We start from the raw sequence: 27496 nt of genomic DNA on the forward strand, positions 1-27496 counted from the left end.
ATGTCCTACAGTGCTAAGGTCAGGTAGTTACTACTGATCCTGTTGTCACTGCAAGGCACTGTGCATTTTAACCGCAGGCCATTTTTATATGCACCACCAAATGTGCAGCAAGCACCATGCATTGAATCGGTGTACCCGATCGACATGTTAAATAACATTTTAACTCCAACCGACTTCCATTTAAGCACTTTTTTCCCTTTTGGAGGAAAATTGAAAGCCCGTCGAGTCGAATTGCAGATGGGTAATTATATAATTATGTTATAAAATTGCATCTGAAATCAATAGTAGTGTTTTTCAGCACTGACAAGCCTCTTTGGTCTCAAGGACCAAATAATCAACATAATTACACCCAATTGAAACTGTATTCAGAACAAATAAAAGATATCTGACAGATGGTGACCAGGAATCGTATCCATTTTATGATACAAGCTATTACCAGGAAATAACATGATGATGACATCACAGGAGATTTTAGAAAGGTTAATTTATTAATTAAGCTTTATTTATCTGAAGTTGATATCATTTAGAAAGTACTAAAGGAAAAGTGGAAGAACCCAATTTTTAGCTTTATTTTATTAGCATTTTACTCGAACATGTCTCTATCTTGAGCATTGGCCTCACTAAAAAAAAAAGTTAGAGTTTGACTGAGAGTTCAATAAAAATAATAACAATTCAGTAAAAATAATATTTGTGTTGTCTTTTTTACACATCAAATGTAAAAAAAAACCTTGGATTTTAAAGGATTGGATGGTTTGGGGTTTGATCTTAACTCTTAATCTTTGGCTTCAACCCCCCTAAGAATCAACCTTTGGCTTGACTCGATCTCTGCTAGTCCTGTACATGATGACTTGTTCTTCACTACAGCCCTACAGTACAGAGATTTAACCTTATTCTCATTGCCTTTATTGATATTTTTTTTCATCAGTTAGACCCCATATCTTAAATATACTGAATTGCTGGACACATTATAATTAAAGTCTATGCTGGACAAGTGATTGAGAAAATAATAGTGAACATTTTGTGTCAGCATTGTGTAACATTTAGCTCCACATATATTTCACATATATGGAGCTAAAATTTACAGAATTTATAAAGTAGAATTTATATGTACTGGGTTGATGAAACATGAGGTTAAAGGCTAATAGGACTAATGGAAATCAGTCTTACCTAATGTTAGCTGTGTGATGTAGACGATAACTCTGGATCCTGGTTTCAGTTCAAATTCTACCAGGTTCTGGTTCAGTGCATTGGCGAGGATTTCTGAGATCTGTGGAACAGGCATTACATGAATTTAAAAAAGAAAAAGAAAAAAAAAACTGTTACAGACACAGGCACCTACCCTGACCCCTGACTAAAGCACACCCATTATATGGTGTGTGTTGTACATCACATTCCATATTAGTCCATAGTCTTTGAAGTCCAATCTTCTAAGACAGATTTCCACTAGATTTTAGAATGTGCCTGTGAGGATTTGTCCACATTCAGCTCGAAGAATTAGTGATACTGTGTGAGGAATTTTGGGTGAAGTTAGTGTTCATCACAATTGTGTTCAGTTGGGAGTTGAGGTCATGGCTCTGTGCAAGTCACTCAAGTTCTTCCACTCCAACCTTCTCAAACCGTGTCTTCACCATGACAAAACATGATTCTGAATAGACACTCATTATGTCTGTGTATGCTGAAATCTTTATATCAACCATATTTGAAATGAAACTGGGTAGTTTTGGGTAGAAGCTGCATTTTGTTTTATTTAGCTGGGATTTCAGCACTTAATCAGTACTTACCTCTACAGCACATTGTTTCCATACACTAGTGTTTGTTTATTTGATTTAAACATTTGAAGTTGAAAACTATTGATTTGTGAAATGGCCTTTTAATCAAATAAAGTATGGAATTGTAGTTGAAGACATGACATTTATATTTCCTTCCTTTTTTCATACTGGACCTTATCTGGAGCCAGCCTTATAGGACCTCTGCAAATTTCTATTTTCAATAATAATAATAATAATAATAATAATAATAGTAATAATAATAGTAGTAGTAGCTCTCTGGTATAAACATTTATTTCACCTTCTCCAGATCCTCCTCACTCCCTTTCCTGCTGTCTGATTGGTTCTTGCTGGGAAGCAGGAAAAGCTCTGCAGCTGTCGGGAGTCCAGGGAAAACTGCCACCAGCAGCTGCTCAGCAGGAATATCAGCTATCTATAAGAAGAAGAAAAAAAGAGGATATGAAGGTAAAACATCTGTCTCCAGAGTATTCTTTGGTTTTTCCAAAGGTAATTCACCTCAGAATAGGAAAAAGAACAGGGTTAATGTTCCTGGGGATTGACAGCAAATGGGAAAAAAAGAATAAAATAAGTTCTTGTATTGAATTGTTGTATTAAGAATGACAGTTAATTGATAATTATCAAAATATTATAATAATTATTATAGTATAGTCATTTATATATTATTTAATTATATATTATTATATATATTGTAACTATAACAATAACTAATGTCAATAATTTTCCAGGGACTATGGCATTATTTAAGTAACCATTTTTTTCTTTCTTTTTTTTAATAATTATATTTATTGAGCTTTTCAATAATTTTACAAGGAAAACAAAAGAAAACCAATAAGAACAATAAAAAACATAGCTCAGAATTGCACAAATGTTGCAGACAGGTATGCTTAATAATAAATAATATTTAACGCAGCTAACTTAAAAGAAACTGGAGGAAAAGAACTTCCAGGGGTTATATGATTCCAATACTCATTTGTAGTATAATAGGACCAAGATAGATCCAGTGAAGGGATCCAAAATTACATAAGTAAGAGGACGAATCAATTCAAAAATAACTTTATGCCATCCTCTAATCTAAGGAACCTTACCACTGATCCACTGATCTTATTTTAGTGTGTAATGTAGATTCTGTGCAAAAATTTTGCCCAGTGTTATAAAGTGTGTCTCTTTGTGTGTGCTGGGTCTATTTTCCTCATCATTTCAATGTGAATGGTATGAGTATTTCTCCACATGTGGTAGAATATGCTGCTTTGGCACAAGGTAATTATTTAACATGTGGTGGCAAGTGAAGTCCCTGAGGCCTTGCAAGGACATAATCACCTCTGTAACACAGAGAATCCTCCCATTAGCAAGGAGAGAGAATGAAAGCCAGTGCTGCAAATGATCTGAATTTAGCCTGCTGGTAAAGGCCATCAGTCTGGGTGCTGGCTGATCTAACTATCTATCTCTCTCACAGAGCAGAGGCTGCTCTACATTCAGTTCTTGATTTATCAAATCCTTCTAAAAGCTGATCTGAGTACTGAGCTAAGATCAGAAATTCAGCCCTCAGGCACTGGGCCACAAATTCTTCTTCTGAGCCACAGCTCAATAATGTGGATTAGGGGTTCTCTTGCTGATATCTTGAGATGTTTCAAAAAACCCATTGTCATTAAAAAAAAAAAAAAAAAAAAAAAGCATTTTGACCCTTGAGACAAACTCAGAGCCCCAGAGAAGGTGATAAGATTCTACCACAAAGTCAGGACATTCCCATGACCTGCCAGTAGAGGACACTTCTGGGACACTTCCTGCTTTTGAGAAGTTGAGTCATTGCAAAGTCTAGGCTTCCTAAGGTTCTTCTTAAGAGTCTTTTTTGTTTTTGATTACTTTACCATATTTTAAAGTCTTACTTAGATTGTTGATTAGCTCTTTGGATTATCCTTTGTGCTTGCTTATATTATCAACTATCTCTGACCATTGCCTGCTTAGCAGATTTTCTTTTGTATTGTCTCTCTACTGTTTGACAACATCCAAATTTTGAATTCTTCAAAAAAAAAAAAAATTGCAAATGTAGAACTAAAGATTTAGTTAACCCTATGTGTCTATAAGAAGTAGATAACTCAATGTAGAAAAGAATCACTTACTGAAACACATAAGAATATCCTGTATATCCTCTGTGCCAGAAGGTCAAGAAGATGGCTCAAGTGGAGGGGTTTCATTAATTCTCTTGTGTCACAAAGTATACCCACATATACTGTATATTTATCTGTGCACATTTTTGACAGAGAATAAGAGAATTTACAAACGCTTGTAAGAATTGCCTGATTCAAGTTGTATAAAATATATGAAGCTTAAGGTTAGTGTTATAGTAGCAAGAAACATTCATTTCATTCCACCTTCATGCGCTAGACAGAAAAATGAAGCTCTTCTCTTATCAGGACTCAGGACATTTTTATAAACAAAAGGTTGGTTTATACTCACACATGGCTGTTGCACATTTTCTGTGTCCATTTGGTGCAATACCAACAAAAATATTGGGGGCAGTATAGCACTATGTGACACCTAGCATATAGAAACCTAGCATTTTGTGTCAAATTGTGTTGATACTAGAGTACTGAGGACTATTTTCTTTTATTGTGGTTAGTGTTTCTTCTCATGCAGCCTTCAAACTTACCAAAAAGTCTGTTTTGATTTTGCTACACATGTCATGAAGACAAAATAAAGACAAAGGAAGTGCGTAAAATAGCTGAACCCTTTATGATTCGACTTGAAAAATGGCTGGCAGGGATGTTTTGACTCTACCGTGCCATCTAGTGGATGTCGCTTTTCATTTTAATCAGATGCACAGAAGATTGACAGGTGAGTAGTTGAACAATGCTGCTTGTGTTTCCTCGGTTTTTTCCAGACAGTCCTTTGTCATGTGTAAACTGGCCCCTACAAAACTTAAAATGAATTGTCTCGTTACAGAAAACTGCACCACATCTAAGATTATTTTTTCTTATATAACACTTTTGTTTATTATTAGCTTAGATTATGTGAGGATTTGTTGCCATAGAAACGTATAAGAACAAGCGCATGAATATAACTCTATGATTTGATTTACAATATCACAAGAAATAAACTGGTGCTTTTTAACCAATCCGCTTTGAGAATTCAAAAGCACTGTGGTTTATTATAATAAGACTGAGTTCATAGACATCAAAAATATAAATCCACTGAATAACATTTACACTTCTGCCTCATACCCTGACTTAATCTCACACTCTTCATTCTAATTCCTGCGATTCAGAGTTCACATATTTAGGATTTTGTACTGTGTGTATCTGCATGTTTGCACAGCTTGAAACACAGAGGTACAGAACACAGAAACTGTGAGCACTAGTGTGTTCAATACGGAGTTGATTGCATATAATTCCATTAGCATCTCTCGTCCAGCTCTTTTTCCACTCCTGCTTTCTGTTCAGCTCATTATCTTCATGCGCAAGGAACTCGCCTCTTCATACAGCAGAGGAAATCGAGCTCAAGCATGATCGGAGTGCGGCGACTGACATTTGCATTAACTACGGATGCTGCTCGTGATTTACTCCGTGTGAGAGCTCTTTTCATCCTCGGGAAAAGACGCATTTGTAATCATCTGCCTGTCTCTGGAGTAAGGTACTCATCTGCCTACCTGTGGTGATAAACTGGGGCATGCCCAATAGGGGGAGAGAGAGAGATAGAGAGAGAGAGAGAGAGAGAGAGAGAGAGATTGAGAGAAAAGCTGTATCAGCTTTTTTGAGGAATTTCGAACCAGTGAATGCTGGAGAAGCAGGGATAAAAGTATAAGATTCTTCCGACACATTGAATGACTAAGTGAACAAGCAAGCAATGGGTAACAGATTCTCACTCACTTGGAGCACAGCCTTTTTAATTATCCTGCCTACATCGTGCCTCCACTCTGGGATGTCCGGATTGGCCTCGTCCAGATTAGGAGAAAAAGATAAAAGCAGGGACTTGAAGAATTCTGTCACAGAGAGAAGAAGTGTGCAGAGATTAATTTTGGACTCCTGTATCCTGTCTCATTTTTTTAATAGCTGAATTACTCTGGTAATAAAATAGGTTTTTGCTTAACAACAGTGAGATATTTGAATTGATCAGAAAATACTGTATGATGAAATTCACAGTATGAACAGGGTTAGAAATTTTAGAAATTTAAAGCATTCTTTGGATGATGTTTTGAGGAACCCTTATAGGTTTTAGTATGTGGAACATGCTTAGAGTGTAGTTGCAAATGAAATACAGTGTTATGTGTTAAGCTAAGCACCCTTGATTATTTAAGGAACCCCATCCATCCATCCATTACTCCATCTGTCCGTCCATCCGTCCGTCCCTCTATCCATCTGCCTGTCCCTCTGTCCATATATACATACATACATACATATATACATGCATCCATCCATCCATCCATCCATCCATCCACCCATTCATCTGTCTATACATACATACATACATACATGCATCCATCCATCCACCCATCTCAAAAATATTTTCTATATAACCCTGAATTCCACTCCGAGAGAAAGTCCTTCAAGCATTCTTGGACATTTTCATGGTTTCCAGTTAAAAACATTTCTGACTGTTCACTATCATCTCAGTGAGACGAACTAGAATCATTAAGAGCTCAAATGTGTAACCTTCTGTAACATTTTAATTCATAGTTATTCACCATAAATGAATTCACTCACCTTGCACAACGATTTGTTTGGTGTCTTGAAGAATGGTGTTGGATGATGAGACTTGCACCGTTACTGCGTATGTCCCCTCCACTGGAAACACGTAGGATATGCTACCCTCTAAAGTGATGATGGGCTGGCAAGAAAAGCAATCATGTAGTAAGCAAAGAATAATATTTTAATAGAATCATGTGGGGTATTTTTTTCCCAAGCTGAGAATAGACACTGAACATTAAAAATGTCACTGATAACTGCAACAATAAAATACCTAACACTTGGGATATAATACTCCATATTTTAGAAATCCAAACAATCGTTACATTTCTTTGCTATATAGAAGCCTATGTATAAGGAAGGTAGTTAGCACACTATCTAGCAGAAGTGAAAAAAGTGCAAAATAATTATATTTACATTATGCTAAGGTTTAGGTCTACGCTAAATAGTAATATGATTTTTATCAAATATATTTAAGTCACATACATGTAAATGATGTTAGTATCATCAATGCTAGGATGATCCAGTATACAGTATTTTTATTTATTTATTTTTTAATTTTACAGATGTTCAGTGGTTCAGCTAACCCCCCACCCCACCCCCGGTTGCCATGGTCAAGGCCATTTTGACTGAAAAGTCTGCTGCCCATTATACCTTTATTCCTGCCCTTCTCTTGTACAACAAGTTGCTAATATATGTGGTATAATATGTGTACTGTTGTGCTAGACAATTAGGAAATATATTCCATATGGCTTAGTTAATGACAAAATTAATTTCAAAAGCAGCATGCCATCTCTGAGGATTTCAAGTTCATCAAAGTGAGGCAGAAAACATGCAATTAGAAGGGAGCTGATTGTACCTCTGTATTGTTCCCCAGCCACCAGAAGTAGGTGAGGGTTCGAGAGTAAGAGGGCCACACCACTGCAGTCAGGTTCACTTCCTTGTTCTTAATGACCACAAATGGAGCCAGCAACTGGATATGCTCAACAGGAGCTGAAACACAAACATGCACATATTTCATACAGTATGTGTGCATACAAGATCACTGATTGGCAAGGTTGTCCATTCCACTTCCACTTGACAGCAATTTCAGTTTTTGTATATTGTTCTTTACGCTGGATTTACTGCCAAAACATTTAGTTATTCATCTGGAGCACTTAATGTCCCACAGAAAACTCAGATGACACACATTGTTGGTAAGAAGAGCTATAATAACTGTATGACAATGCAAAGCAACATTAATGACAGTTCCAATATATTACAGCACGTGACAGAAGTGCAAACACATTATATGCCTGGGCTATTATTAGTAGCTGACCAGCAGACAATAGGTCCAGATGGGTGCTCATATTATTTCCCAAACAACAAACTAGTAAACCACGGAAACCTTGACCAAGCAGTTATGAATGGATGGATGTGGTAGCTTAGTGGTTAAGGCATTGGACTACTGATCGGAAGGTTCTGAGTTCAAAGCCCAGGTCCACAAGTCTGCCGCTGTTGGGCCCCTGAGCAAGGCTGCAATTGATGCAATTGCTCAGTTGTATGAGGTAAATTGTAAGACGCTCTGGAAAAGGGCATCTGCCAAATGCCTGAAATGTAAATGGATGAATGAATGAGCATTGTAAATTCACCAGACAGTAAAGTCTGTTAATGAGTGTGGGTCTTTCTGACTCAAAAGCTTCATATCCCTCCCCTGCATGAAAATAAAAACTTACTCTGTCAAAAATTTAGGATAATTTTAAGTATTATTAATAGGTATAAGTAATTAATAATAATAAGTATTCTTACTTATTCTACTAATAATAAGTATATGTACTTCTATATGAATAACTAGTAAAGTCTAATGAAACAAGTTGTTCATATTGCTTATAATCTAGTAATCCACATAACAAAATAAGTGCTAACATTCCAAAACTGGACTCTTTCTTTCTTTTTTTCCCCACACTGTCACTGCTACAGTCCAAAGCTTGTCATGTGTTTGGTTAATAGGTGGTTCATGCTCAAACCCCTAAGCCAAAAAGCAATTACTGCAATGTATTAGGAGTATTAGCATGCCCGGAGAAAGAAAGGACCTTAGTTATGATAACGTCTTAATTTCTGCCATCACCAACCGGCACCACATCAGCAGTTAAACAAATTCTCTCTTGCTAATAAAAGGAAAGATTTCTGGTTATATAGTGACTACAGATGGCCTTTCAGTTATATTGTTCTAATGCCTTGCCTGCTGGATATTCCAATAACTGTATATATTAGTAAAAAAATATTGGTTTGATTCTAAAATACTGCTCATGACCTATAAAGCACTGAATGCTCTAACCACAGTGGTTTTTCAGTCTATTATGATCCAACATGATATACTTTGATCAACTGTCCAGGCTCTTTATTAGTACCTAGAATAATGAAGACTTCAGCAGAGGGCAACCAGTTGTGGAAAATTCTTCCAATTAGTGTTCAAGATTCAGACACAGTTTCAAACCCATGTCAAGGTTGAACATCTATTTGTTTAGCCAGACTTCATGTGTTAAATAGCTTTTCTCTTAGGTAAAGGTGCAGTTCTTGAAAATCAATGGTATTTTAGCTTGCTCATTAGGATTTCTAAAACTAAATCTAGATTTCAACTTTGTAAAGCTCTGTTAAATGTGCTTTACCAATAAAACTGAATTGAATGAACTAAAACAAGATTTATTTGAGTGTCTGCTATAGAACCTGAACTACGGAAAGAAGCGCTTTAAGGTTTAGACGCTACAGTTAGATGAATGCACTGTTAAGCAGGAGTAAATTATTTAGAAAAGATCTCAATTTAAATGTCTCTTAATGTGACTTAATCTGCAAGGATTAATCAGTTTCACTTAGATCTGTAGATGTGTAGCGCTGATGATGCCTCTCATGAGTTTTCTCATTTCAAAAAACAAGTTTAGTCGCCTAGAACGTTTACGGTCCAAAAATTAGCAAAGTGTATGATCCTGATACAAAGATAGAACCCAGTTTGCTTGTGCTTAATTATTTCACAAACATTCATACATTTCTAAATATAATTAAGGATGTCATAGTGAGCTCCCTAGTTCAGTAGTCAGGGCATTGATCATTGAGTCAGCCATTTTAAGGGCTGTCGGAATCATAAAACCTTTTCTTGCGCTGGAACATTTACAACCTAAAAAACCCACAATGCACTGCAGAAACCAGGGAGCATCAATTCTCAGTATGCTCCCTTACTGGAAATGATGTTTCTGAAGCCTCCCAGCTCGAAAACAAAATAGCTAATGAACTCTCAGCCAACTTCATCTACAAATGTAAGTAGCTTGTTAACATTGTTGTAGATTATTTACGTAAGTGATTACCTATGTTACTGATTTTTAACTTTATTTGGCATTCAGTTTTAATTGAGTGTTTTTTTTTTAAATTCACTAAATACAAATGTTTAAAAATTCTGTCTATTTTTTTTTTATAATAAACTTATATTTAGATATTATGCTTAGATATTGGCCCTGCTTCTTGTTGATAAATTCCTGTGTTGATGTTTTACAATGTGAGTACCTATTCATGTTGCCAGAAATCAATTCACAATACACTGATTCACTACTTAGGGAGCTGACTGAGGCACACCCTAGCTTTTTTTTGTGCTAGTTTATACTGTTAAACACTACACTTCATAAACTTTTTTATGAAGCAAAGAAATGGTCAAAAAATAACCACAGTTAAAGTTAGGACAAGTGTGAGCATAACATAACTTAGCTATAGTAAACATCCTATTATGCTAGCCATACGTTTTTGTGCATTTGTTTGTCTGACTCATTTGTTGGAACATTTTCCAGCTCTTTTCGGATATTTTGAGTAAACACAGCTTGGCACTTTGTCTCCACCATCTGCCTCCACTCACAAATAACTAAAAAGTTCACATTGGTGAAATTAAAAATATCAATCATTCTTTCCTTCCAATCAATAATGGAGTGCTGTGATGGAGTGTGCATAACAACCAAGGAATTGACCCAAACACTTCTTTTTTAGATTTGCTTAAACTGAGAAAATTAAGGAAGCAAGAGCCCAATGCAGCAAAAGCTTCTTAAAGTGATGAATAAACATGAAAGTAATATGTTACCTGTTGAAATAAGGGATATTAAATTAAAGGAATGTGTGTTAACACTGTAGTTAGGTCTGAGTGCTACATGACATCTGACATAAACCTACACAGACACACAGACAATGTCAGTTGGACACTGGAATCTGAGTGCATTAATGTAAATCATGCAGCTCGAATGATTTTCTGTTTTACTGTAAATTACTATAGATACTGGAGAATGCAACCACTATACCTATACTACTCTATTACACACTCATAGATAAGTTAAGTCTTTATTTGTCACATATACATTACTGCACAGTGAAATTCTTTCTTTGCATATCCCAGCCATGATGCAGTACCCCTGGAGCAGGTGGGGTCATAGTATCATGTGTGTGCTGTCAAGTGTGTAACACTTACAAGTCACATGCAGGTACAGGGAGCTGGAATCAGATCCCAGGCTGTTCTCAGCAATGGCAGTGACCCGGTAGATTCCTGTGCTGCGGTACACATGTCTGATCCCCTCCTCCGTCCAGCTGAGGTTAGAGTAGGACACTGCCGTCCCGTCCCCGAAGTCCAATTGGATATTAGTCCTCATCGAGTCTCCCTGTAGACCATGCAGCGAATGTTTAATCTACCACTGCATCAAAGGTTAAGCATTTTGCAAAGCTTATGTCATCAGTTCCCAATCCCTGTGCATACTTTTGCCCTTACCCGGCTCATCTGACACTCATCTGTGCAGAAACAATTAGAAGAATTTTTAAATGTACGGAGATTAGAGATAAGCATTTATGCTCTTTCCAGGATACAAACATCATCCACGATCTATTTAAGTTGTTACAAAAATTTTTAGTTATAGAGTAATTCAGGCTAAAATTGTATATGCTGTGTTATCTAGGCTTTTACGCTATAGTCATACTTTGTTGAGGTTATTTTCCATGTCATATTTATGGTTTATTTCTGTTACGTTTAATGTAGTTGTGTTTTGTTTTGGTAAATAAAAGCAGTGCACATACTGGATCTCTGTGTTTCGGTCTAATCTGCTACTGTGGGCGGTCAAGCTTATGGTGGAGATCCGGGTTTGATCTCTGATTGTTATAATGACTAATTCCCAAATATATTTTGTCCCACAGGAAAAAACCCTACTTTCAATCCACCTTGAAAACAGCTTGTACTTTTTCCCAACTTAGCAATGATGTAAATAAAGATTGAGCTCATGAGGACCTGAAGCAGGGTGGATAATTATTTTCCATACAAACAACCCTATTGACCATCAGGTAGTCATAAACATTCATTAACACTGTATAGGATCACAAAAAGTCAGTTAATTCAATAAACTTTTCACTTCTACTCTAACTGGCAATTAGATCTTACATAAGGTTTGGATTTTAATCACAGCTAGAGCGCATGCTGCTGCAGTAGGACTACGGCTTCTCCATTACCTAGTTCAATGGAAAAGCGGTCTAAATGTAGCCACACCAAGCAGCAGAATGAGACAGATAGATGAATGTAATTCAAATTGATATTTCATGTTGTCAATGATCTGGGGTGGCACAGTGAACGCTCATTCAACCGCCACAGACTGTTAAGAACCAAGCCACGCTCAAGCAATTAGTCAAGAGCTGCACAGCTTGCTTGCCTGTTTACCGGCAGCTGAAAACATTGATCTAAAAAAAATTACTGATACTTTTGCAGTTTTGTTTCTAGTCGCAGTTTTAATTACTATGATTTTTTATAACACGAACTCGTATTTACAATTTCGCCAAGACTACTGTATATCATGGTTGGGAGACCTTTAGGATTTCCACTTGCAGCCATATGCTATAACAGAGCTTTGCCTGTCATGTGTGGCCATTAAAATGAAAGAGAATGCTTATTTATTTGAAACAAATCTTTGAAGGATTCTGCCATATGCACAGAAATGGACTACTTGCAGTCAGTGTTAAAACTTATTAAAATCATTTGAAATTGAGTAGCTTTGGCATCTGTTGGCAACATTGTACACATTTATTAATGCAGTGAGGCAGCAACATGTCCTTCACAATGAATTTCTGTGGTATTTAATACAGAAGATATGCAGAAACAAAGGAAGAAATTCTGAGAGCTTCAATGTGCACAGTCTTCAAAAGGTAACTACTTTTTAAGCTCAGTGTGATGCAAGAAAGGACCGATAACAATCCAATTAATGGTTGCAACCATTGTGCCAAACTAATATTATTGAAATGTTACTCTTTCATAGAATGGCTTACATATTCCCAGTTTTCCTACATGCACAATATGACCAAAAATACACCTATCCATCACACTCATATGTAGGCTTTCCCTAAATTTCCAACAAAATTGGAAACACACAGTTTAGTATAGGAGGTCATTGTATGCTACAGCCTTCAACAATCTAGAGCTAAGAGGTCTAACCCAAACATGTTCCAGCGTGGCAGTGCCCCTGTGCACAAACTGAGATCCATGACTCATGGTTTGCCCAGGCTGGAGTAGAAGAACTCTTGAACCCTGAACTCAACCCCACTGAACACCTCTGGGATGAACTGGAATGGTGAATGTTGGCAAGGCTTCTTGCTCAACATCAATATCTTCAGTACCAAATTAATTCTTTAGAGTCTGAATGACCTAAAGCTATGTTCCAAAATGTTATCTGGAGGATTTTATAGCAGCAAGGTAGACTAAATCTGCAAACTGTGTGCACATACTTTTGGTATATAAATAGTCACTTTTACTCAACACCTCTGTCCCATAATTAAATTAAATATGAAGATAGGAGTTTAAAAAGTCTAAACATGGCAGTGAATAACTATCTATCAAATGGGTGATTATCTGGTCTTCTTAGCAAGTTATAGAAGTTGTAGTCCATATTTCATTGGAAGGGACATGACATTAATAACTGATTTTAATGCAAATGCATCACCAGCACTTCAGGTGAGAAATATTCAGTTACAGACACCGATAAGAATGAAGACAAATACACCAAAAAAAGTAAGATGACCGATAAATACTTCCTAATAGTGGCCTTGAATGTGTGCTTGATGCTAGTCCAGGGGTTTCTAATCTTATCTACAAAGCACAGGTGTGAGTACACATATTTATTCCAATCAAGCAGGGGCCACTCCTGATTCAACCTGTTTAATTAGTTGATCTTGGCTTTCAGTAAACTCAGGTGTGGCTTCTGCTTGGTTGGAATGAAAACCTGCATGTACACTAGGCCCTTCTGAATAAAATGAGGCTAGACAACAGTCAACAATTTACAATTACTGTTCTAATATTTAACAGGGGCTTCCTATTTTGCCAGTAAGATAAGATAAAAACTTATTAATGGCATCCTGCTAAACCAAAATCTCTTGTCATGAGCCACTGATTCATAACAGATTAAGAACATTTAAGGACCGTGGACACTGGCCAACCTCAGCATTCCAACAAATCACATTCAGTGTAATTTGCACCTACTTAAACAAGCAGGCCCAATAACAGGAGCTTTAGTTTTAGGTTGTTCAGTTTAGATGTTGTTCATCTATTCAATAATACTAGACATGGGAATCAGTTGAACAACAGCACTTGAAAATGAAATTTGGCAGCAGAGAATAGTATTAAGTACACTCTACTAGCAATAACCTTAACCTAGTGTTAGCTACACCTGGTTCTGTCCTTGGTATGATATGACACAAAGCACCTGTGTGGTAGAATTACCACAGAGGACAATCAACACATTGAATATCTGTAGGTGTGAAGCTTTGGCATACTCTCACCAATTGTACACACACATTCAAGGTGAAATCACAACAACAAACAATACACACTTGCTGATTGAACTGAGCGCCCACGTATACCAACGAATCAAACACATGGTGACGTTCTGTCAGTCTGTCAGAGCAGCGTGTGTGTGTGTCTGTGTGTAAGCGTGCCTGAGAAGAATTGTTTCCTGCTACTATCTCTGCAAGCCCGTGCCTATTTTACTCGCACTCCTTTTGGGTGTTACATCTGGCACCCTGAGTGTGTATCATGCCACGCACAAGGAGGTGTTAGAGATTGCAGCTGCCACCTCTTCCAAGTGTGTGTATGTGTGCATGAAAAAGACACGAAAAAAAATCTGTGCTTATCCTTCCCTAATATCTCTCCTGTTGGGATATTAATTTCTTAGAGAGCAGTAGTGTATAACGCATAGTGCTTTCAGAGCTTGCTGAAACATATCATCTATCATAGTAGCAAAAGATCATGTCCCTCTCAAATGTTTGCAATTTGTTTGGGGCATTTAAGACAGGGTGATATCTGCAAATAACCCCAGGTAGAGCAACGTTTCACACTCGTAATGTAGAAGCAGGGTTAGGGTTATGAAACTCTGCTCCGAAGCAGGATTAGCACCACTTTTGCAGTATTAACCTCACAATGCAGGGCCAGATTTGTACAGTGAGAAATGGTGTGGTGTTAAAATGTTATGACTAGATGCTTACTAAAAGACACCCAATCAGAAATTGTTCAGCACATCAGCCTCATGTCACATATTTTGTACAGTCACCTGCATGTTGTGTAAACAGTAGCTGCAGCATTTGAGGGGAAAAATAATAAAATGATGTTAAACGGTGAAGGAAAACGAGTCAAGTGGAGTGAAGAGGATATTCATTTATATATTTATTTTTTTATTTATTATTGACAATTATGGTTTAAAGGAACGTCCTCAAAAATTAGTGGAAGCTAGATATCAACGAACATCAAAACTCTAAAACAGCCGATAATATTTTTTCTCACTTGATGTAAAAGTGCAAGCTTTTATTTAAAGCTCTTAAGCACTGCATTTATCTAATCAAGGTTGCTGAAAGTGCAAAATATACAAATAAGAACATTAAGACAGGGTTTAGAAAGGTACGGTGTGAGATGTCGGATTATGAATAGCCAGGATTAACTGTAAACCCTGGGGGAAAATATGAGCAGTGAGAATCATGGCATAAGATAACTCAGGATTCTATTTAGTCATGATTTTGAATTACTGTGAAAAGCCCTGCAGAGTGATCAAGGTGCATGGGAGTTTTAAAGTAATACAGCTGAAAGGTAGGTATTAAATTTGTGCAAGTATGATTTTGCTTATTGAAATGAAATATCATTCAGTTTCTTTATGGATGTATATGTGCTGTAGTATTTCCACCTGATCAGGAAAATCCTTCAAACTTCAACGCTGATTTTATTTTGAATACAGTATTTGCAATTTGTTCTTCACAGGCAATAGCATCTAAAACCGTTTTTTAATCTGAGTTCTAATAGCACACAATTAAAGTTTAGCATTTCGTTTTCAGAGATCTCTGTAATCCAAATCCACCGAGAATGCTAAAGCACATACAGAAGACTCAGTTAAAGGTTTATTTCCCTACAGTGCCTATTAATTAGTGCTGTTTATTTGGGATTAAGGTAAATTAAAGTCTTAGTGTGTTGGGTTTCACAGATGTTCCGTAATTATCATAAGTGCCATTCATTCGTCCATTTATGTTCAGGTAAGTGCTCTAGCCTGGATGTAGAGCTTATAGAGGAACAGCTGGTGTGAGGCTGTTATTTTAAACTATTTTCCTGGTGATACTTCTTGGTGTGGATGGAATACATTACAGTACAGTAAATTTTATATATATATATATATATATATATATATATATATATATATAAGAAGCAGTGCATCCGGAAAGTATTCACAGAACTTCACTTTTTCCACATTTTGTTACGCTACAGCCTTATTCCAAAATGGATTAAATTCATTATTTTCCTCAAAATTCTACAAACAATACCCATACACATGTACATAAATATTCACAGCCTTTGCCATGACACTCAAAATTGAGCTCAGGTGCAACTTGTTTTCACTGATCATCCTTGAGATGTTTCTACAACTTGACTGGAGTCTGTGGTAAATTCAGTTGATTGGACATGATTTGGAAAGGCACACGTGTCTATATAACAGTGCATGTCCAAGCACAAACCAAGCCATGAAGTCCAAAGAATTGTCTGCAGACCTCCGAGACAGGATTGAATCGAAGCACAGATCTGGGGAAGGGTAGAGAAAAATTTCTGCAGCATTGAAGGTCCCAATGAGCACAGTGACCATCATCCGTAAATGGAAGAAGTTTGGAACCCCCAGGACTGTTCCTAGAGCGGACCACCTGGCCAAACTGCACGATTGGGGGAGAAGGGCCTTAGTCAGGGATGTGACCAAGAACCCAATGGTCACTCTGAAAGAGCTCGAGTGTTTCTCTGAGGAACCTTTCAGAAGAACAACCATATCTGCTGCACTCCACCAATCAGGCCTGTATGGTAAAGTGACCACATGACAGCCCAACTGGAGCCAAAATTCACCTGAAGGACTCTCAAACCATGAGAAACAAAATTGTTTGGTCTGATGCAACAAAGATTGAACTCTTCAGCCTGAATGGCAAGCCTCATGTCTGGAGGAAACCAGGTACCGCTCATCACCTGGCCAATACCATACAATTACTTTGGTACCTGGCCAATACCAAAGTAATACCCTACAGTGAAGCATAATGGTGGTAGCATCATGCTCTGGAGATGTTTTTCAGCGGCAGGAACTGAGAGTCTAGTCAGGATCGAGGGAAAGATGAATGCAATGTACAGAGACATCCTTGATGAAAACATGCTCCAGAGTGCTCTGGGCCTCAGACTGGGGCGACGGTTCATCTTCCAACAGGACAATGACCCTAAGCACACAGCCTAGATAACAAAGGTGTGGCTACACTCTGTGTCCTTGAGTGGCCCAGCCAGAGCCCAGACTGGAGCCCAATTAAACATCTCTGGAGAGATCTGAAAATGGCTGTGCACCGACGCTCCCCATCTAACCTGATGGAGCTTGAGAAGTCCTGCAAAGAAGAATGGGAGAAACTGCCCAAATATAGGTGTGCTAAGCTTGTAGCATCATACTCAAAAAGTAATTGGTGCCATAGGTGCTTCAACAAAGTATTGAGCAAAGGCTGTGAATAATTATGTACATGTGATTTTTTTTTTTTTCATTTTTTATTTTAATAAAATAGTTCGAATAAGATAGTTCTGTATCCCTTTCCAAAAAAAAGACAAAAAAAGAAAAGAACAAAACACAGGGGGTGCAAACTTTTGCACTCTAATATTTTAATTCTCTCCAATGTCAGTGAAAATGTTACTGTTTTATTTGAGATCTGTGTTTCTATTCTAGACATGTTTGTTTACTCCGAAAAAAATGAAAATGGAGTCTAGCCACAACCAAAACCTGAAAATAAATGTCACAGCATTGTTGTGTGTGTGTGTGTGTGTGTGTTTGTGTGGTCATGAGATACAGAAAGATAGCTTGGCATTTGGCATTTGGACTACATTATAGTTCACTACCCATGTTCCAGCTTGGCTAGAAGTTCAACTTATCCTGAACTTTATGACCTGCTACTAAATGTCGCTCTGCCACACCGACTGACTTTGCTAACTGAACTTTTCAAAGCTTACGATTATCTAGATAAATATTTTCCTATTCTAGGCAGAGTGCCAGTGTTGTGGAAGTTTCTCCCTGGTAAAAAAAAAAAAAGTCTAAATATGGATCTCCTGCTTTGGTTAAAATCGTTCCCGGGCTTTCATCTGCCATGTGTTGCACCTAGCGAACATTAAATATTTAGGGGCGTTCCATGTCTCGAGAACTCCTGCCACCGTGCTTCATGAATATAAATTAAATTCGGGCTTCAGAGGGAGGATTTTGAGATGCTGTGAGATGACAATGATGATTCCTAGAGTTTCCTCTGTGCATCTCTCATTCACTTATACACCCCCTCCCGTCATCTGTCTTAATGAAGGGAATAAGCCCTCATTTCCTCATCTTATCACAGGTGTAATGTAGCAACTACACAACAGAGAGACCCCCTGAGAGGCGCACTTACCAGCCACCTGAGTTTGCATGGTGTGTGTATATATATATATATATATATATATATATATATATATATATATAATGTGTGTGTGTGTGTGTGTACGCTAAAGATTTCCGACTCTCTGCTCGATGCTTCCAGAGGGAAGATTTAAAGAAATTCCTCAACCTGATTTGAACTGTAAAGCTGTTTGTACAGTGTCGCCAGGATGAGTTATACTTACGAGATGCACTTTAGTGTGGTTTTGACAAAAGGTGAAGAACATGAAAACAAATCATTTGATAGATTTTGAAAGCTTTCTATGTGGCTTCTTAATTATATGCAAGCATCTGGGCAACATTAATGCCTTTTTACGCTAATTGTAATTGATTCACTTACAACTTAAAGATGCAACACATAACTCAATGCCATATACTGTGTATGATTATACAGCACCTTTAATATCTATTAAGAAGCAATGTTTTTCTTTTTAATAAACAGTTCATTCATTCATCTTCTATACCAGCTTTATTTCTTATTAGGGTCACGGGAATCTGCTGGAGCCTAGCAAGTCCTTAATCAGTGCTCTAATGAAAGCAATCATGCTTCAAATACACAATCATAACTTTATTTATCTTCAAATTTCAAATGTCAGTGAGTATATTGTATAAAACTAGTGTATGTTATTGTTCTGCAGGGTACAAGCACCACAATTATTTATTTTGCTGCCTTGGTTTTGATCCACTTTTTCCTGTCACAGTAAATCAATGCAACGTTTTACGAAGTCTGGTCACCTTTACCTGTCGATGAAACATTCCCATCCTGATAGGATCCTGACATTAATGTAGAATCACACTCTACATTTTGCTGTCAGTTTGTGTTATAATGTCACCATCATCACATTATTGATTCAGTTAACTTTTTTTTTTTTTTTTTTTTTTTACCAGAGGCGAAAAAAAAAAAATGCAATTTCCACCTGTTTTGGTTGTGTCCATGTTCAGCATTGAATTTTTTTGTCATGTCACACTTCACAGCAGTGATTAATGGCTCATACGGAAGTAGATGCTTTGGGCTTTAAGGATTTGTACTTTTTCAAGTGTCTTTTTGTTTTGCCTAGACTACTGGGGGCAATATATTCATAGAAAAGTATACAAAAAAAGTTTCATTTTTTTCACAGACGTTTCAATGTATCTTCAAAGTAAATGATGATATCAAACCCATTTTTATTGTATTATAGTCCTTGTCCATAAAGCTTCTATAATCTTCAACCACTAAAATACTGTGTAAGATTATGAAAGCCAGTAGTATCCTGACTTATTTTGTATCAGATTTGCACCAAAAAATAACTCATTTGTTTATACTGATTAAAAAAGTTCTATAAGTCCATTCCAGTGTCCTGTTAAAAAAGGGTTAAGTGAGAATTCATCATGCCCCTTCAAAAGACAAAAATTAAATTAAAATATAAAGATGAACAACCAAACACAAAGATCCAAAATGGTTCTAAATAAACCTCTTTTGAAGGGTTTATTGAAAAGAACACAGCCCCAGGATTCTAAATAGGATCTCTTTTTAAAGTGGAGAACACAGTTAGAAACTAGCCTCAACAATTGTTAACCCCTTAAACTCCCAGAAACTCTACTCTCCTTCACAATTGGTAGAGAAATAAAGTGCCACTGGTTTATTTTCCAACATACCTCTTCCAGTTGTACAATAAAGGTGACATTCGAGCCCATATTTGCTTTGAGGGTGCTGTCACGGGTTGTCAGGTGCAGTCCTCGAGGGGGGCGATTGGGACACTGCTGTTTCCTGGCTGTGTACATCTCTTTCACCCCTTTGGTGCAGTTGTTTGCTGCTACTTTGCGATAACTGACACGGATATAATGACATTATCAGCATTTTAATATTCATGCCTCCATTAGTTGTGTGTGGAAAAGATGGTAGAGCAACAATGAGGACATCTGATTCTAATGGCATTAGGGTTATACTGGTGTACTGTTAGAGGATGGGAAGCTATTATTTCTGTGTGTGTGTCAGAGAGAGAGAGAGAGAGAGAGATAGGAAGGGAAATAGAGAGAGAGACTCACCCTGTGCTGTTGAAGTAGTTCTGGCCTTGACTGCAGCTCCGTGATACAGTGGCAGGATTAAACCAGAAAGCAGGAAGGCAGTTACCATCACCTCTGCGCTCATAGCCATAGTCACTGCAACACACACACACACACAGTCAGAGAAAATCAACATCACCAACCCAGATGGACAGGATTGTAATGCAATATGCAATAAAAGATGCTTAACTACTGACCCAGAGATAATTCAACGCTACAACACTACAACGCCCACAAGCCAGAAGCAACTGCAACACAGAAACAACTCTCCTGATATAACTAAACACTACAAAACACACCCTAATTCCTCATTTCAACACAAAAGCCTGAAATAACTGTCTACAATTCCACATATACACATTCCAAATACACAACCTAATTACAACTGAACGGCATAACACACAAGCCAAAATTAAATAAATACCTCAGGCACAATGCAAGAACAAATAAAGGCCACAACACACTATAAGAACTAAATGGTGTAACACACAAGCCAAAATTTACTAAACAGCCGATACTCAGTGCTCCACAGTATGTAAACACAGCAAACACACAAATAAATTAATTAAACACTGCAACATACAACCAAGAAATACCTCTATCACAATTCACAATCCAAAAATTACTAAACACTGTTAAGAATATACACATAACCCTGAAATAACGCTACACTGTAGCATACACAAGTCAAAAATAACTGAACACCACAAAATACACAATGCAGAACTAATTAAACATTGCAACACACAACCAAGAAATAATTAAACACCACAACCAGGGGGTACGTTAACTAAGGCGTCCCTGATATTTACCTCAAAGAATAGATGGAAAATTCTTTTACATTATTTTGATTCCATTTATGTGTTTATTCATTTGACTTCCCTCATAGACATACCACAACTCTTGTAGCAGCACTGTACTGGCAGAAATTCCTTCTTCGTGCACTTATTTATCACCAATCTGGTATTTATGAATGTAGTAATGTTTCAAAACTCCATATAAATGAGCTAACATGCATATACTGCATAGTATTTTAAGAATACTATGAAATGACCCCTGCAGCTAGCTATCCAAGTGTGGAAAAAAGTAGCTAGCTATGTCACTATCAGTACCTAAGCTATGTTCAGAATGACACCCAAGATGCTACGCTTCCAACAAAGTTGTGAAATAGGTCTGAAGTATGATGATTTGCTCCAAGGCAACCTCTGACTACAACACACAACCAAGAATTAATTTATTAACTAACTAACGCCACAACAAATGCACTTCAAGATTCCTCAACAAGGCACACACAGCCTGGAGATACTGGAGATAACACACAACATGGCAACACACACACCCAACACTAAAATACACAAAATAGCACCAAAACCAACGCAGAAATAACACAACACTTTTTTTGACACAATAACAATATCTGTACTAACAAAACAATTTTACAATTAACATTCAGCTGATAATAAAGTGAAAATAAAACTCTTGCAATTCACAGTAATTCTCATTCAAAACAAATCTGAGCAAAATGCATTATTTATGAGACTTGTAGCATATCAGCCATAGGCTCATTATATCTTTTCTGTTAGACAGGAAGTCCCAATTGTGCTGTATCCGGTAGCAATAATTACGGCCCTTAATGTTTCACTGATTGTCTTTTATCTACTTGAAAGTTAATTAAAAGTTTGCTCAGTTATAATTGGAAATGCCCACAACTTTGGTTTACTTCCTCCCCGTATATTTAAATCATAACACAGCAGACATGTATTGATGAGTCCTCTCAATCTAGCCAAATGTACTTTGTAAGAAATTAATGGATCCACATTAAACCTCTGTGGTTTGACCTTGTTACAGATGGAATTAACATTAAAATGTCTGTCATTTCAAGATAAAAAAAAAAATCACAACAGCATGGAATTTGCATAGAAATTAAATCTGTTCAGTGGCTCGTCTTCACACGTTGTCACAGATGTTGCCAGCTCACATCACACAGAGCACTGAAATGTTCTTTCCTGTCCAGAATAGACAGTGACACTGAATGTGATGCTGTATGTAAATCAAAATGGGTTACACTTTTTTTCCCTTTCACATTCCTCATTTCATGTACTGACTTTTTTTTTACTTTTATAACTACATTGTTTCCAAGCTTTGTATATCCTAAACAGGTTAATACATTATAATAGACATTAATTACATTGTAATAACAATGTCATATATACTTGAATATTTAATAGTCTGTATTTGTTCCCAAACCAGTGTATTATTTTTAAATTTAATTAATTATAAGACTATTTATAAAGTAATGGCAGAATCTAATCAAAGCACAATCTTCAACCCATGCTAGTAATTGCCAGTACTGCTGCTATAGCTCTATCAATAATATCAAGGTTATTATGGCTATTAATTAGTCGACATAGTCATAAGCATATTAAGGGAACCCACTAATGAGATTAATATTGTTAACTTTAATTCTGATAATACCAGACTTCGCTATGAGTACATCTGGGTAGGCAGAAAGTGCAAGAGTAAAGCACTCCATTGGCACTAATAAATGAATATGAATAACCTACAGAGTTGCCCAATTGTTCATAAAATTAAATTAGTGCTGTGGTGATTAGGAGGTCATTGGAAATTCTTTTACTTTGGAAGGGGTCCCTGGGTGCAAAAAGTTAAGTGTTGGGTAAGGATTGCAGAAACTTGACAAGGTCCACGGTTGTTGGGGAGTGTAGTCTTGGGTGGCCATGTTTGTAGGCTGTGGGGATTCTATGAATAGCTCAGCAATGGTTGGAGTATCTCTGATGCAGCAATATATTCTGCTGATTAATAGCAATGCATATGAAATGGATTAAGTTGTTACAGAATGTACAGTGAATCCAGTTTTCACTCACCACTCAAAATCATGTGCTCGACAGATACAAGGCTCAGCCGATAGGATTCTGGTGTCCTTTCCCATCATGCAGTAGTTGCCTGGGCGGCGTTTGATGAAGATCTGCTTTTGGCCCATTACGCATGGCTCACCCTGAAAAACAGAACATGAAAAATGGATAGTTTTACTGTACTGTACTTTCTTCAGGCTTCTGCTGACTTCAGCTGACCAGTGCTACCAGTAGCACAGGTAGGTGGTCAGACTGACCAAAGTGAGGTCACAGTTTCACCTGTATTGTCACAACCATATAGTGCTCTAGCATCTATATACACTAAAATTCTTATGTGATATCTGTAAAATCCTACTCAGGCACACAGAAAAAGATGTAAACAGTCATAAAGAAGCAAAAGTTTTCACATATTCTAGCTTGTTAGGAAGTGGGGTCAGAGTGCAGGGTACGGCACCCGTGGAGCAGGTAGGGTTAAGAGCCTTGCTCAAGGCTCCAATGTTGGTAGCTTGGCAGTTCAGAGGCTTGAACCCTGATAATCTCAGAGCCTTAACCAATGAGCCATCACTTCCCTTGCAGGATAGATCTATTATAATACGGTAGCAGTCAATCAAGAGTATTATTGCCCATTGCGCATAAACATGTTATCTGCACATCAGTTGAAAATAATGACAGGATTACAGTTCAACAAATGTGTCTATTGCCTTTGCAACAAACTGTTGGTACCACATTGTCCCATTCGGCTAAGTAGGACTGAGACACTCTTACCCAGTTGTTTTTAATTTTCTCCACAAAGGGCTGAAATTACATGCCATTACAGCAAAATTGGAGGCACGCTTGATAGTTGATGGGAGACTGAGATGAACTAATTGAAAAAGTCAAATCAGGTGTAGTTCCTGCTTGGTGCAAATGAAAGCCTGCTAACACACTGGTCCTTTGTGGTAAGACTGCTGCAATTACCTCACTGGTGCACCATGTGTTGTACATGAGAAAACAAACACCACTCTTCTTATCTTGCCAATTGTTTCTATTAAGCAACCACTCAAAAATCACCAGTTTGTATGAGTTCCTCTAAGCATAACCTTATCTAATCTTAATAAAGTAAAAGGCATTGCAGTAATGTAGTTTATCTAGTTTATTGCCAAAGGACCAGCCATTAGCTAGAAAGAGGTAGGAAGAAATTGGAGGTGCCCACACAGTGCTAATATGCCACAATACTTCAGCATCACAAGTTCTATTTGATTACTGAATTACAAATGACCAGGTCTGGACAACAAACCATTACAGCAACTCACAATCCACACATTCCCACAGTTTCCATCCAGACATAGGACATCCAGATCTAGAACTAAAAGTCTATATTTCACACTTTTCCAGGCTTGATTTTGTATTATCATGCTGTTTCGTACCTGATTGTGCAAGTGCCATGTTTGATAGTCTCCTTCAGAGCAACGCTTGTTAAACAGGGACTTGTAGTCGATTTTGATCAGCTGCCACTCGGAGCGATCGCTGAAGTGTCCAAAAAACCTACCAGGGCACAAATACTGTAAATTATAATCAAAGAAACAGTGATGTGTAAGGTCCCAGATGCATAAACAAAATAATATCTGATAGGGAATCGACTTTGCAATCAGCTTTGAAATATTTAGCACTTCTGAGTGACCGACCTGTTCGATTACAAGTGCTGTCTGGTAAATGTATAGAAAGAATCAACCCAAGATTAATCAACCCTTGACTATTGAGGGGGAATTAGGAATTAGGTTTTTATTCTCGTTAAATAAAGATGTGTTTAGACAAGAATGTGTTTAGACAAGTGTTAAAAAAACACTTACGTCAGGATCTGATTCTCCATGCCTGGCTCAACCAAAACGCCATCCACAAACAGAGGCATGGCTGAGAAAATATGGTGTGTCCATTGTCTCCCTTCATCAAAGCTGATCCTAAAATAACCAGTCAAAATATTATTAGGTTCTAATCAGATCAAGAAAATAGAAATATTGAAGTATGCAGGTTTATAATTCATTTTCACATGTTTTGCTCTAATTTCTGTAAATATTTTCAACCAGGAGTTCCACAAAGCAAAGTTTTTTGTTTATTTTTCTGTAAATATATTTTAAATTGCTAATAACTGAGAGAAATCAACAGATATCTATTGCTATATATTGAGCAGGATCGAGGCTGAACAAACAAACAAACAGCACTCAATGTCACTCATAAAGCTATTTCTAAAAACGGAGGAAGCTGGTAAACAGATTTTTTAAAAGAGTGAAAGGAAAAGGTGTTAAGAAAAAAAAAGAAAAAGGTCTTGGTAAGCCGATGCGACGATGGAGATGAATCAAAACAACAGGGGCCCTCTTTCAGTAACAGCAAGAGACAAAGAAGAAAGAGCGAGAGTTGATGGGGGAAAAAAATAACACTGAAAACTTTGACTCTGACAGCTTTTTAGTTCCACCTCAGAGGTGCTAACGGTGGAGTAGCGCATGTGTGACAAGGTTTAACAACCTCACTGAAGAACGACACTAAAGTTCTTTTGCTACTTCAAAACTAGCAAAGCTTCTGCTGGAGACAGCGGGTTGACAGGCATCCCTTACTGGCTGGGACGTGACTCAAAATCATAGTAGCAAGGAAAGAGACAATTGCTTTCAACACATTTGGCCAGAGATGACTAGCTCGCTTGACTTGCTTAAGAGAAACAGAATTGAAGAGAGCACACTCCAACAATTCTATTGCTCTGGGCACTAAGGGGTGAGAAAAAAAAATCTAAAGATTAAAGGGCACCAAAGCAGAGCTCAAGATCTCCAATGTTTAGAGTGTGGTAATTCCAAAGGATAAGGGAATTCCATATAGAGGAATCTAGTGGATAGATTTAGATTTGCTTGTTTGGTTATTGCTTTTCTTTTTGAATATCATTGTTAGGAAAATCCACTTTAGACATAAAGAGCATGAAGTCATTAACATAATATTTCCTAAAAGCATGAATGAGCCCTGGCTGGGAGAACGATAATGATTCCTGAAGCATTGGCTTGAATCAGAAGTACAGTTAGCACACTGTTCCTTCTGAAGATTTTCTCTTTAGCACATACCAGAAATGCCTTGTGGGAACTGTAGGCTGTTTGACTGCAAGTAAAGCTCCTGCTTTATCCAGGAACCAAACATTGTGCTCCTCATCAAATATCTGCAAAATCAAGAAAATTTGTATATGTTAACACAATTGGAAATTCCTATCAGTGGTGACCATGAATATCAAGTATATGATATGAACACTGAGTGACCATATAGAAACTCTATGGAGATGAGAGAATAGAAAATTAGTGTTAACACAAAAATTGACTTATTGACTTAAGCAGCTAAAAATAGAAACAAAAACAACAAACAAAGTATCTGTAAAGTTAGTATGCATAAACTTTTAGAAATTTGTATGAATTGCCTCATTTGCATCTATCTATCTATGAGAATACATTAATAATTAATTATTAATTATCAGAATGAGTTATGCATGCTTATTCTAACACGGTCTAATGTACAACAATAGCAAAGAAAGTCATCTGTAGTGTGCCTTGTTTTGGTTTGATTTTTTCTTTATATCCTAACAGTCTGTGGTATAATCTGTTTTTATGAGCCTCTCTAGTACTTTAAAATGTCAAATGTTTTAATTCTCATACTTTTAGGAAACCTAAACAGTTTTGTGGTCTTCAAAAAAGTTTCCTATTTTTTATTAAGGCAGGTCCCATAATGCACTGTGTACATTTGATACAATGTGTTTTGTAGAGCATTTACACCGATCAGCGAAAACATTAAAACCACCTGCCTAATGATGTGTAGATCTGCCTTTTGCCACCAAAACAGCCCCGAGGCATGAACTCCACAAGACCTTTGAAGGTGTGCTGTGAGTCTGGACAGACATTCACAGCAGATCCTTTAAGTCCTGTAAGTTGTGCGCTGTGGGCCCCTATGGATTTGACTTGTTTGTACAGCACATCCCACAGATACTTGATCAGACATCAGACAGAAATTTAGAGGCCAAGTCAGCACCTTGAACCCTTTGTCATGTCCTTTAAAGATTTCCTGAACAATTTTTGCAGTGTGGCAGAGAGCATTGTCCTTCTGAAAGAGGCCACTACCATTGGGGTATACTTGGCCTGTAG

At 37.2% G+C, this 27496-nt stretch overlaps 1 protein-coding gene across 1 annotated transcript in view; it reads right to left on the reverse strand.

Annotated features, from left to right (window-relative positions):
• Positions 1-27496, reverse strand: part of sorcs3a (sortilin related VPS10 domain containing receptor 3a) — a 241544-nt gene that overhangs the window by 9611 nt on the left and 204437 nt on the right. The window contains exons 13-24 of the mRNA XM_058381182.1: positions 26435-26526; positions 25184-25291; positions 24761-24878; positions 23367-23497; positions 20467-20580; positions 20077-20248; positions 10944-11130; positions 7326-7459; positions 6485-6608; positions 5651-5763; positions 2068-2199; positions 1168-1267 (exon numbers count right to left, since the gene is read on the reverse strand). Of these exons, the coding sequence (XP_058237165.1) occupies positions 1168-1267; positions 2068-2199; positions 5651-5763; positions 6485-6608; positions 7326-7459; positions 10944-11130; positions 20077-20248; positions 20467-20580; positions 23367-23497; positions 24761-24878; positions 25184-25291; positions 26435-26526 (1525 nt within the window). The remainder of the gene's footprint in view (positions 1-1167; positions 1268-2067; positions 2200-5650; positions 5764-6484; positions 6609-7325; positions 7460-10943; positions 11131-20076; positions 20249-20466; positions 20581-23366; positions 23498-24760; positions 24879-25183; positions 25292-26434; positions 26527-27496) is intronic.

Source organism: Hemibagrus wyckioides, linkage group LG26, assembly GCF_019097595.1.
Source record: "Hemibagrus wyckioides isolate EC202008001 linkage group LG26, SWU_Hwy_1.0, whole genome shotgun sequence".
Taxonomy (NCBI): Eukaryota; Metazoa; Chordata; class Actinopteri; order Siluriformes; family Bagridae; genus Hemibagrus; species Hemibagrus wyckioides.